The sequence below is a fragment of the Helicoverpa armigera genome, chromosome 20 (assembly GCF_030705265.1).
Source record: "Helicoverpa armigera isolate CAAS_96S chromosome 20, ASM3070526v1, whole genome shotgun sequence".
Taxonomy (NCBI): domain Eukaryota; kingdom Metazoa; phylum Arthropoda; class Insecta; order Lepidoptera; family Noctuidae; genus Helicoverpa; species Helicoverpa armigera.
Genome location: NC_087139.1, coordinates 3809353 through 3822937, shown reverse-complemented (window position 1 = coordinate 3822937; position 13585 = coordinate 3809353). Strand labels below are relative to the sequence as shown.

At 36.5% G+C, this 13585-nt stretch overlaps 1 protein-coding gene across 4 annotated transcripts in view; it reads left to right on the top strand.

Moving 5' to 3' along the window:
• Nucleotides 1-353: 353 nt before the first annotated feature.
• The window catches only part of LOC110377451 (hypoxia-inducible factor 1-alpha), a 72868-nt gene continuing 59636 nt past the window's right edge, over nt 354-13585 (top strand). For 2 of the 4 annotated variants that reach the window (XM_064039792.1, XM_064039791.1), the window contains exon 1: nt 12510-13018. In XM_064039792.1, coding sequence (XP_063895862.1) covers nt 12621-13018 — 398 coding nt within the window. In that variant the 5' untranslated portion in view covers nt 12510-12620. Of the gene's footprint in view, nt 666-12509; nt 13019-13585 lie in introns of those variants that run through there. The other 2 variants (XM_064039794.1, XM_064039795.1) reach the window with 2 other exon arrangements.

Below are 13585 nucleotides of genomic sequence, written 5' to 3'. Positions count from 1 at the left end.
AACACAATACTGCGTGAACATTAAACGATGTCAAAACAATGTGACGTATCTCTAAATAAAAATGCAAATTTTAAGAAGCATATGTAAAAAATATATATCGTGTAAACGAAATTAACATTGCAGCTTTAATATTTGGAATTAATATTTCATTTGCATGTTCAGTATCGACATCTTTTGGTATTACTACACAAACATCCGGCAATCCTAGCTAGCGCCATCTTTTGTTGCTGTTTAGTAGTATTAGTGACACGTAAGATTGTTTTTGTGTGTCTGTTGCTAAAATATGATTGGTGATTACAATGTACGGACCAGTTTCTAACCAATCAAACGGCTAGTTTAATATTAATTCACCGATATAGGAAATTGACCATAGAACCAAGACCAACTTCTGTAATAAACTTCGTTTTTGATCTCGTGTTTCTACTGTGCAAGTTCACGATAACAAAGTGCATTTTTAAGTGTAGTGCATTGTAAAATGACCTAAATTGTGATTAGTGAAACTTAATTGTGGTGAATGAACAGACAAACCAAAAAGGATAACGTGGAAAGCGATATGATACTCTCCTTAGCAGTGTTCTAAGATTGTGTTCGTATCGCGAAGTTTCATAATAGTGTCGAATGATAAAAACCGAAATGTCTACGAAACCAGCTAATCAGAAAAGGAGGTAAGTGTTTATAATTACTTAGGAGCTGTGTTTAACATAACCTAGCTATTAAGTTTAATGAATGGTTGCTATCTGTTTTCGCTGTATCATTTCTAAATTTTCCTGTTAACTTGGTTGCCAAGTGTCACTGTATTCATTGAACTTTCTCTTTGATTTTTGGTTATTTGAACAGATTATATCATACACAGAAGGCAGGTTGACCTTGTAGAGGTACTAATTACAATGTTTTAACAATTCTTGTCAGTGGTCGATGCGGCGCAGGTATTGTAACGGGACCCACAGTACCATTCTATTCCAAGTTTCTTTTTACAGAACTTGTTTGTGTTCAACATTTCCTGTGATTACATGAAGGTTGGTGATAAAAAAAACGACTTCATTGTAAACAAATTGGGTTGATAACACTGATTATGAGCTACTTCCCCATTATCATGGTTATTTTTTCTATGGGAGCCATAACAAAGGGTTTTGGTAGAGTTTTTCTACCATGTAACATGTCTCTTTAATTAAGTTTGATAGGTTGTACAATTTCACAGCAAAATTTACTCTAGCAACACTAGGCTCAGAATAAGTTATTTGCCGAAATACCCAAATACATTTGCCTAATTCAGGTAAGACTACTTCTGCTACGGACTCTACAACTGTAAAACAAAATTACACCAAAATAAATATATATTTTGGGAATATAATGATGGCATGTGTATTGCATCATCAATTTTTAGCCCTGATTTTGTGCAGCCTATGATAAAAATATTACTCTGCATTGTCTTTGGTAATTCATGTTTCTGCGATTTGTCGATCCCAAAAATTACAAATCATATTATTTTGAAATTGAGTTTCAGAATCAATTTCAATAACTGACATAGTTTGTCTGTTATTATTAATGAAACATAAAAGTACTTAGTACCTGAAACAGAAAATAACTTTTTCTTCACTTCGCCATGTGCTAAACAATAGACAAAAATGGCCTACAACATTAGAATTCATGAATTTTAATGAAATACAATACTTACCTACTCAATTTGACATTGTGGTGTCATACTGATGTAGCATAATAACACAACAAATAAATCTGATGCAGGACCCTATGTAGCAAGGTGCAAGGATATGCTGACATGAATAAATAATAGAATAATTGATAAAACTTCTTTGTCAATCATTTACTTAGTGGATTATATAGCTGGTGAAAACAACTGCTTGTTTTTTAGGAAAATAATAGTGAGTAATTTGGGTAGTACATGTAGGTAACTTTCAAGATTTTTCCTTAAATTGATTGTTGTAATTTTGGGCTTATATATTTGTCATCAATACAAATAAATATAGTTAGGTCAGAACTTACCTCTTATATTTTAATGTAATTACCAGATATACCTAGTAAGGAAATTACGTAATCACATGTTTTTATTTAATGGAAAAAAGAAATCCCTCGAATTTTAAATACCTACTTATTTGTTCAGTATAAAATCATATTTATTCAAAATCAAGTACATCAGAAAGTTCGCAGACTTCAGTTCCAATAGTGATCATTTATGTTAAAAGTAAGAAATTAATAAGCTGGCAAATAAAGTCTCAACAGCGAGTTACATTGGCCGCTCTGTTGGAATATGATGACAGGGGACTCCAAATCTAGCATAGGAATTAAAGGAGTGATAGCAGCAATGCATAACGCCTCCCCTTGCTAGTAAAGTTAAGCCAATTGCCAGTTACAAAATCACATAGAGGATCTCACTTATGTAGGTATCCTGTGTGTGATTTTATATTAGAACCTATCAGGACAAAATAGCCCCAAATGCCCGATTACTTGATGATTGTCTTAGTTGAGTAAAACCCCTGGGAATATAGTCTACGTCAGCTCTTAGGAAGGTCAACAGCCTTTGCAAGAAATAATGCTAATTTGTCTGACGTCATGGACACGCTTTAGCGCTAAGCGGCGCTCATTCATTAGGCGCCAACGTCTTTTTCTAATAAGTAGGTATAATAAATACTACGAAAATCCATAGGTATACTTACTATCTGCAGTCTCGGATTTCCGTCTCAGTTTCCTCATGTCCAAAGTACCAATGAAACATAAAGTTGGCTATCATTAAACTTTGAAACAACATGGAAGGATGGGATTTCCACTCAGAATTAACAAAATACATATTAGGGACATATACCAATAAACACACATATACCTTAAAATGGAGGTTAAACAGAATTTTTGATCCTGGACATAACTCTTCAACCATCACAGAATAAATTACTTTTTATCATATATCTGGATCTCCCCCTAGGGAGTTCAAACGCCCGTTGGGGCGATCGTTGCCAATTACCAATTCTGTAATTTGCCAATTTGTTCCTGCTGGATGCAAAGGCCTGTTGCACATCCTCGTGGAAGAACAGAATAAACGCCCAGGATTGTGTGGATACTATCTTATCTGCGTTTCGAAAAAGAATAGTCTTTACGCCGTTTAATTAAAGACGATCCTCAGACATCAACAATAACACTCTGAAAGCCATAAAAACGATTGGCGCCGCGCCATTTTCACTGTTTGTTTAACCACTTCCAAATAACAAAAACACGCGGTTTTCACTTACTCATGCCCAGACAGAAGAATTTATCATTAAGAAGTCTACTCATCCACACACAACTGTGTTAAAAAATACAACTATAATAATTTCCCAAAGGGATTCTTTGCTGACATTTCATTTACTTACGAAATATATCTCCCAATCATTTCCTCTTAAGTCAGTAGACCTTATTCCGACTTCCGATGTAATAAGGATATGGACATTTATACAGTTTGCATATCAACAAAGCTTAACTTCAATTTAGTATTGAGAGGGACAAATTACGTGACGTCATTTGGAGGCCGGGGATTAAGCGTGATTGAGTTTATTCTGGTACAGGAATGAACGACCGAAACCAAACTGTAGATGATTTTTGTCTCACAGGTTGTGTATGCTGTAAGTTCTTACGACCATATGAGTAAACGATGAAAAATCTATACTAATATTATAAAGCTGAAGAGTTTGTTTGTTTGTTTGAACGCGCTAATCTCAGGAACTACTGTTCCGATTTGAAAATTTCTTTCAGTGTTAGATAGCCCATTTATCGAGGAAGGCTACAGGCTACTTCTTATCCCGGTACGGGAAGTAGTTCCCACGGGAGCGGGTGAAACCGCTGGCAGAAGTAATTTATATTATAGAAAGTTATGGTCAGGAACGATTTCCAATCACGTCGTTATTTCTACGTCTATCTACTTTCTTGTCTTTCTTAATTACGTTTAGTCCCATCTTGATAGTTCTGCTGCCTATACAATTTATTAATAATTTAGTAATTTGACAAAGGAACCACAGACTTTCTAGTTACTGCAAACACAGGCTGGCTAATAACTTATTTTCATCAATTTACGAGAATTGAGATAAATTATCTTTTGGCTGAATTACACGTTTTCTAGGTTATTGGCAGCTGAGGTTTATCTTTAAGAGTCTTTTTATGTATTCCAGAAACAGATAAAATCCGTGCAGATTTCAATAAAGTAATTGAGAACGGACTTTTTATTTATCTTACTTAATGGGCGTTTTGCTTTGTTCAAACATACAGTAGGAGGTAAATTAGCAAAATTGATATGCGGGGTCATTAGTATTTGAGCTCAACATCATACCAGATTCATGGAATTTTGATAATTGATGTTACGGATGGGGTAAATCCCTTGCATAAGGCAATCCCAAACTACTCAATATTATTGGTTCTTATATTCCGGTTTTACGCCGAACATTTGAAGGATGCAACTAAAAGCATTTCAATCGATACTTAAATTATTATTAATCGAATGTTACGTTTGGAATGATAAACATGTTGAGAAGACCTTCTGATGTATTTTTATTCTTAGTACTGAAACGTATGGAAAATCATAGTCAATGTCTAACTTTATACTTAGAGGATTTACGTCATGCACTTCAAAAAAACTTAAGTACATGACATATTATTAATTAATTGTAATAAATATTTTATTAAAACGTGACAGTCTGGGAAAACTAAGCTATGACGTTAATACTGATCACTATTTACATATAATTATATCCTATAATTACGAGTAATGAAATAATAGATATTTATACAACAGAAATAATGCAATTTGCATCCAGAAGCTAGGCAGAATTTTCCATATACCAGTAGATAAATTTTGATATTCAGTTTCCTCAAAATCTTTTTAAGTTTTCACGTGAAATACCTAGTAAGAAACATCCACACATACGTAGGTACATCCAAACTTCGCGATTATGATATTTTTGTAATGCACTTTGTTGTTTTTTGGTCACACATCACACAAGACGAAAGGAAACGTTGAACTTTCTCTAAAACTTGTTGTTATGTGCATTTTTATCTAAAAATACCTATAATAAATAATTCCTGACATTAATCAAACGAGACTTATCCCGAAAGTGGGGCACAAAATAGTAAACACTGCATTAACGACCCTTTCTATTTCACAATAGATACATTTTCCAGCCAATCATAAAACAGGTCAATAAGCAAAAATAGTTTTCTTGCATTTTCCTCGTGACATTTCTCCAGAAACATTTCCTAGTATTATTTTAAGCATTACTAATCGTTTGTGTTTATTATTTGTTAACGCTTTCTCCAGAATACCAAGGAATTCAGTCTCACAGGGACCAACATTAAAGAAAATATATTAAAACCACAGTACTTACTAAATTAAAGAAAGTACCAACTCTCAAATGAAATCGACCATTACATCGTAGGCACCTAAGATTAGAATATTTTATTAGAATGGACGCCTCAAAAATAAGTAGTCCTACGAAAGAACCGGCACGGCGTCGAATTTATCACAATGATCTATTTATTTACTGCGCAAACGCTGACGACCGTGAACTCTGTTTGCGACTGTAACATGTTTTTTTGATGGCTCCGTCCGATTGAATGCCACATTCGGAACTGATAATTTGTCAAAATGTACGTGTAATTTCTTCAGATATATATATTGAGCTGGTTTCTAAGTACAATTAGTCATCCTAATATTACTAGGAAATGTTTAAAAGTTTGTAAGAAACCCAATATTTGTCAGGTATTACATAACGGTTTCAAATTAGTAGAAGTAGAAACAGAAGACCAATTTCTAAGTAGACGGTAGACAGGTGGACTAATTCTGCCGTTAACTTGACATAGCTTCAAGGTGCTGGGATTTCGAGAAAGAACGTCCAAAGTCCAAATGGCACGGCAACGGAAAAGTCAAATGGGACGATTATTACCACAGCAAACTAAATTCTTTACACATGACTACAAATCAAACGTTATAATAAACACAATTTGCAAACCTATCAAGATTTCAAAGGATGTAAAGGCAAATTATCCAACTGACGTTTTACCTACTGGTCTAAAGTAGTAATTTACTTTAATGATACATATGTTGTTACAGCACGCAAGTGCAATTGTCTGTATCAAATGCATTCTGTTGTTATTCTCGAACCAGTGTAATGAGTAGGAAACTTACAGGAATATAATGTGTCAACTGCGTTGTAGAAGCACCATGCTATTTGAAGGGAAGAGGAGGACCAGGAGATTACTATTAGCAGGGCTGGTGACTAGTAAACTGCCTTGTGTGGTCACAAACGCTATGCCATGCACGGGTCGAAATTACTGGGGTTACAGAAACATTCACAGATAGAACAGAATCTGGAAGTAAAAAGACACGCAAAGCCGGCGTCAAAAACTGTTATCTCAAAGTAGTTGTTGTGGATGAGAAGAAACTCCGAAACAAGAAATAACTATCTTGTTGACTGGATCTAGCAACAAACCATTTCGAGATGCATTGTTAATTTTCAAAGTCAAGTGACTAGGTTTTGTTGAAACGCTTGAAGGAGCTTTTATGTGCATCGGCCTTGGTGACTAAAACACTAATCTCTTTATAAATATGAAGAGGTAGATATTGTCAAAAGTGCAAGCACATGATAATATATTTTGTTATAGGTACTATTCATTCCATCATCGACTCAAATTATTTTTTTCTTCTCCGGTGGACCACACATTGCTTCTGACCTACAGCAGCGGTCACAACATATTCCAAAACACAGCAATATGATAAAGAAATCAGTTCCTTATCATCGCGAAGAAATGGAATTTTGTGAAGACACGTGATAGGCGATAGCTAATCTGATGTTATCAACATTTTAGATCTACTGAAAGCTTGATATTGCTAGACATTTTGTCTTTTTGTAAGCATTTAAAACATTTTAATTTATTACTTAGATTGTGTCCTTAAAAACAAGAATTTTATAAGAAACGAAGACAGCTGTTATAAATAAGCAGATTTAGTTATATTTTTTCTGGTATTAGTTGCCGTTTTCATTTCTGAAATGAAACGCAAGTTCCATTAGTCAGCTAAGCTTAGTTTAAAAGTTATTTGTTACTGTTATCAAAATGGCGTCATTGATAAGCCTGATATGAGATTTGCTCTATCTAATGGGGTTTAGAGCAAAAAAAAGTATGACACAATTGTGTAATGACTGTATAACTGGTATAATGTTATCATACACCTTGAAAGAATATAATTAGCTTACTCTTAAATGCTTGGGACTTAGAATAATATACAGCGAAGATCAAGTCAGACATGTGTAGAAAGAGACTTTGCCCAAAAACATCAACATTTGAAGATGACGCCATTTTAACATTCCATAATTTCATGGCGTGAAATCATCGAGTTTGATAAGTTATGTACCCCCTTTCGTTTACCTGCAGTAAGAAAGCCAATAATGCGACCAGAAATTGATAAAATGCTCTAGCTGCATCAACCAGTCAAGGTGAGATTACATTCTAAATATAATTGTGACTATCGATTCTTATCCATCTACCTACTGTTGTTTCCCGCGACAACTCATACATCAAAAGGTTCGAATTCGACACAAAAAGATAGTTCACTATCAGTGGTCGACAAGCTTGCTACGTCGTCAGTTTCGTTATTTTGACACTACAATAGATATGACAAGTAGATTGCACCTATTTTTTTACTTTTATCATTAAGAAAGTATCGTGATATCAATTTGATGGAAACCTGCGTAGGAATCTAATTGGTTAACATTCTTGACATGAACTACGTAAGATCTCGACGTTCTAACTTATCTGTTGCAAGGCCTACCTGTTTTCCTTGTACTATATTTTATCTTCCTAGCTTTAAATTTTGTTATTTAAAACATCAACAGCCATTTGAGTCATAAACGGTAATTGCTTTTTAAGTAAACATTGAATTAACTACCATGCTTGATAAACAAGCTACTATTTACAGCGGTTTACATAAAAGATTTAAAACTTGTAACTTTTAGTGATGATAAGCTTGTTTGGCGTACGTCTAGAGCCGTTTAGTTAGCAGCTAATGCTGACCACTATCTGAATACACATATTGTTAAATACATTTATTATAATGTGGGCACACAGATAAACATGTTTAAATTAAACCTTTGTTTCGAATGAGGCGCCCGGCGGCCCACAAACGCGTTGTGTTGAATATCTATGAGTTTTGACGGCTGACACAATAAGCCGAACGCTGCGATACATATTTATGATGCGCCCCTTCTGGTGAACTTTCAAGAAAGTCAGGAAGGCGAAATAAACATTAAGAACACTTGAATTAATAATTCAAGGTTTATTTTTGGAGAACACTCGAGTTTTCGCCTTCCTGAATAGCTTTAGTTAAATCTATAATGAGAATGAAAGAAGTTCATGAGACTGAACCAATGGGCGATAAAGTGTAGCCAATTGAAAACTGCCGGCAGACGTTATAGATCTTGGGAACTTCTTCTGATTGGTAGATCCAATCGGAACAACTCAATGAAGCTATTATGTCTGCACTTCTCATCTCGCATCTGCGGTACAATTTGCGTGGGATGCGTTGTATGCACTAACAATATGCATGCACAACAGGCATGATTCATGATATTTTTTTATGTGACATGAACAGTAATGTTTCTCATTGCAAACAGATTGGGCCGAAAATGTTCAAACTACTGTTTTATTTACGAGTAAATATTCTTCTTCCTTCCCTTTTTCCAAGTTATTTGGAGTCGGCGCTATATGTTTCCCGCTTCCATTCCTCTTTTTGTGCCACCATCATTACATTCTCTCCCTTCTTATTCATGTTCTCATTCAGGCAATCAATTCATCTTTTCATTGGTTTAGGCAAATCAAGGTAAAAGCAGCAGTCTGCTTCTTCTTCCATATTTAAAAAGTATATAATGTATTAAAAAAAAGCCTTGGAGTTTCATATCAGAATGTCTGGCCATGTTCAACAATTACGATGCAGTCGACAACTTGCACATTTAGGTCAGTTTCGTATGACTCCACGTGTGACATATTTAAATTCGTATACTCGTAAATTATTAATTTGGCTTCTGCATTATTTGTCCTCATTCAATTGAGGACTGCATCAAACTCTGTTTCAATTTATTATTTTTTGCTCTTGTTAAAACTACGCATGTTTTAATTGGCAGGCGGTTTTTTTTTTTGTGGACGCCTCGAAACCATTTTGGGAAAATTCTTCAAGCCTCTTATTCAGACTGTCTTGTTGACGTACATCCTGAAGGGGTTAATTAGGACCAAATTGCCCTTACTGGTTAGTTAATGGAGCATAGAAAAGTTACGTGATATTTAATGCTTATTTAAATTTATGTGATTATTCAAAGGGAGTCCAGTGTCTCGCCTAGTCGTGTCATTAACCAGAGAATTGCATCCTGTCGGTGTCGACTTCGCTGGCTTGTTTTTATATCTCCATCGGCAATACTATATTTACTACATGGGCGATTCTCTGTAAGCTCGTAATCGGCTGTCCGGACCGATTTTTTCAATAAATAGTTTAATTCTTATTTAAAAAATCATATTTTATGAAACTTTAACCCTGAAGCTTCACGGGCCCTTTGTTTTTATAACCATAATTACTTAAATTTTTTTTCTATACGTTTTAGAAGCTCGAAAAATACAGTCCCCTGGCTGTCCCTTTCACTGCATTCACACCTAGAAATGCGATTTCCGAAAAACTTGATGAAACTACTTTCACTTAGCAGTTAATATCACAAACAAAAATAATAAAATTATATTATTTTCGTAAAACAAGCACTCATTACAACTTTATTCATTTTAATAAACTCCTGTAAACTTTGTCCTGAGAATTTTAATACAGTCCCCTGCCAAAAATTTAAATCAATATTTAATAAAAACTATAATATTTTACATTCGTTTTATTAGTGCAACGAAATGCAATTGTTGTGAAGTTGGCAAACTTATCAAATGCGGTAACGATACGCCATTCTGTTTAGTGTTAGAGCATCATTTGTGAGGCAAACAAGCGTTTGGGCCGCTACCACACACAGGCCTCTGGTAAATACTTGTATGTATTTTAATTACTTAAATTATCTCTATTTATAGTTAATTGTTACATTATTTGTGCCTTAATTGATCGGTAGGTTCTTAAAAAACTATAAGACATCGGTTTCATAAATATTGTGAAATCTAACTGAAATACACAGTCCTTTGCCAAAAAACGCAACAGGGGACTGTTTAACAAAACAGGGGACTGTGTATTCTGCGTATTGGTTTAATAGTTTTCATGAATTGTTTGTGTAAATTTATTCGCTAGTCTCTTTTATTAATTTAAGAATCAAACTATCATTGCATCGCATTATTTTTTTCCTTTATGAACTTGAATTATATTACACTGGCTGATCGAACGCACTTGATATGGCTCCTAAAAAGAAGAAGCTATCCCGAGAGGAATTACTACAAAAAAAGAGAGAAGCAGAGCGGCAAGAGCGACTGCCCTATCTGACCTCCACAACTCTGTTACCCGTGCAACCGACTTTTTTTAACGACGTTAAAAATCATCAAATTACCCCTCCCGCTGCGGGTCAGAAGCGGTGAGGGAGTGTCAGACTTTTACTGACTAAAAATCCGTCGTGTTCAGTCGTAGGCCTTTAATGTACCAGGGCCGTGGTAACTCTTTCGTACAGTCCCGCAGCCCCAGAGGCCCTATGCCCTGCTGGGCCTCGCTAGGGTTGCTGACATCAACTTGAGGAGCGCGTGGAACTACGCACGCCACCGACACGGGTCTGTTGTCTAAAAAGACGCAGGAACGATGAACCATCTGAACTCATCGCCCACAGACCCAGGCCTACGGTGGCCGGGAGTCGTCTCGCGCAACCCGGCGCCCGTGGTGACTACCTGGTCCAGCCGGGATGAGAGATGCGAACTCTCTGTCGTTCCGCCGCCTACTTCTCGAGCATGACTGCTTCGCAGAAGGAGGCGACGGCATCCCATTCCTCTCGCCCCGGACCATGGCATGTACTAGGGCCGGACGCCCTCGACGAGGATCCGGCGGTGTCCTTCCCATGCAGGGCACTCCTGGACTGTGAGGTCCATCGTGTCCTCGAAACTGTCCGCACAGTGGTGACACCCGGGCGCCACCTCAGGACCGATTCGATACTTCCCAAAACAACCGTGTCCGGTGAGGACCTGCGTCATGCGGTAAATGAGGGCGCCGTGACTCCTCCCGAGCCACTCCTCAAAGAGGTCCCCGCTATGGTGGCGTGCCCTAACCCTGTACCCCTTAGTTCGACTGGTGTTAGACTTACTGGCTTCTGACTACCCGTAACGACTGCCAAGGATGTTCAATAACAGCCGAGACCTACAGTCTAACATGCCATCCGAAACACAGTCTCTTGTGAAAAGTATCATTGGTACTTGCCTGACGTGGAATCGAAGCCGCGCCCTCATAATTGACAAGTTGGTTCTTTACCCACGAGGTCCACCACGACTTTTTCGCCGGCGACGTCATTGGTAAGCAGTTGAAAGAAATGGGTTCTCAAACCAAACGCTCAAAATGGCGAAACACGTCTTTGTATAGTTCACAGCCACATAGACATGAAGCTTAGCGCTCTTCATACTGCTAACATATTAACTTACAACAATCACCAGGAGTTGCTGGAAGATCTATGTTGCGACATATCAAGATCTATGTCGTGTCATGCTTGCGGTAATAAAAACCCGAAATATATGGCTTTTGATCATAGAAAAGTCATAAAATGTGGGTTTCTGTTCACATTCAAAACAGTCCCCTGATGCCTCAAACAGTCCCCTGTCATGATTTTTTGGAAAATCGCTAATAACTCGGAAAATAGGTACAAATTCAGTGGGCCTCCTTGTCTAACTAAATAAATAGTAAATTTTCTTTGGCATAGGACTAGGTTTTTTGTCAAATTTAAAAAAAAATTGCCAGGACAGAATTTGTATGGAGCTGAACGAGCTTACAGAGAATCGCCCACATACATCTTAATAAGCATGAAACTAAAAACTTTAAATGCTATAAGTCACGCTTAGTTACATTTTTTCATCCGGCATTAATCTTCATTATCCTTGTTTAATAAAAATATCGTTTTATTTACGCAATAATCGGACATTGGTCGTGTTAGTTTAACGATTGTCCAAACAGATTACATATACGAAATCGATAATTTTATCACACCTTTGACGTTGAAATATCAAAAACTTTCTGAAACATTGTTGTATACATACATAATTCTAGACTCTTCTTAGCTAAGTGGAAAATTTAATCTTTCATCACCTCTGGTACATCCAATAAAGATAAGTTTCGTTACAAGATTGTAGAAAAATCAATAAATAGCTTATTATCGGTTTTCTCGTTTCGTTTTAAGAACAGTTTAAAACATTCAATATTGAATTCACAAAAAAATTGATAAGGCATTCGATATCAACCGTCAGCTAGACTTACCAGGGTCGAGTAATTCAATGTTATCTAATAATTTTGTTATTATCAAGTTTTTGCTACTATGGCTTTTATCCTCACTGAAGATAAGAACATCTTTGCTGCTATCAGTAGCTCGCTGTTTTTGTACCTCGATGGACTGTTTTGCCGTTCCCTCTAAAACGAATGTAAAATTTCGGATACCAAAATGCTCGTGAACGGATTTGGCGAGCAGTATCCTCAGGGATGCCCTGTCGTGGGGCCCTTTGAGGATGGGGGATGGAAAAAACAGTGCCCGATGGCAGATCAGTGGTCTAGGCAGGCGATGAACTCTCAGTGTGCTTATGGTGATTATAATTCGAATCTTCGAAGTCCCTCAGTGCAGTGTTATAGGAATGTGCCTTTTGTTCCGTACATGCACGAAAATGTGCATCCATACTATCCGGTTCATGAAGTGTATCAACCAGTGAATTATGTGCCCCCTAGCCCTATGATCCACAACCTGCCCTGCAACCAGGAGCCAGCATGGGATTACAATAGCATGTGCTATAATGTGGATGGACAAGCGTGCCAATATACTACAGTTGTTGATTTAGAAGATTTTATGTAAGTTCACTATGAAAACTGCTTAATATTTTATTTGATTTTAACAGTTTCAAAAGCTTAGTAAATAGATACGTTTTATTACTCGTTTTCGTATCGATTTAAAATTTATGGCTGTTAAATTCGAGGCACGTCTCATTTCAATCGTTCAACAAGAAGCAGAACGTGTAGTGTTACAAAGCCACCAATTAGTGAGAAAACTTATGTTGATGATTCGATTGAGGCTATTTAAGCGCGTCACCTGCGTAGACGCAGCGTTCGTTCAACTTGTTTATAGTTTATAACATGCTTCAAAAGCTGTTTTGACTGTTCAGATTTCCGTTGATTTATTACTTACCATGGATATAAACGGCCATTTTAACCTCCTACATATTATATTTCTTAGAAATGCAAAAGCTGATGACGCCTAGTAAAGTGGTAATTCCGCTTTTTCTTTGCTTAGAACTTAGTCCCCGTATTCTTGGTATTAACTTGCACAAAAAGAGAGTTAAACACATCTTTAGTGGCCTACTTTTGATGTTTTGTGCGTTATCTAATCGTGAACTGAATAACTACTCTTATTGGCTTGGC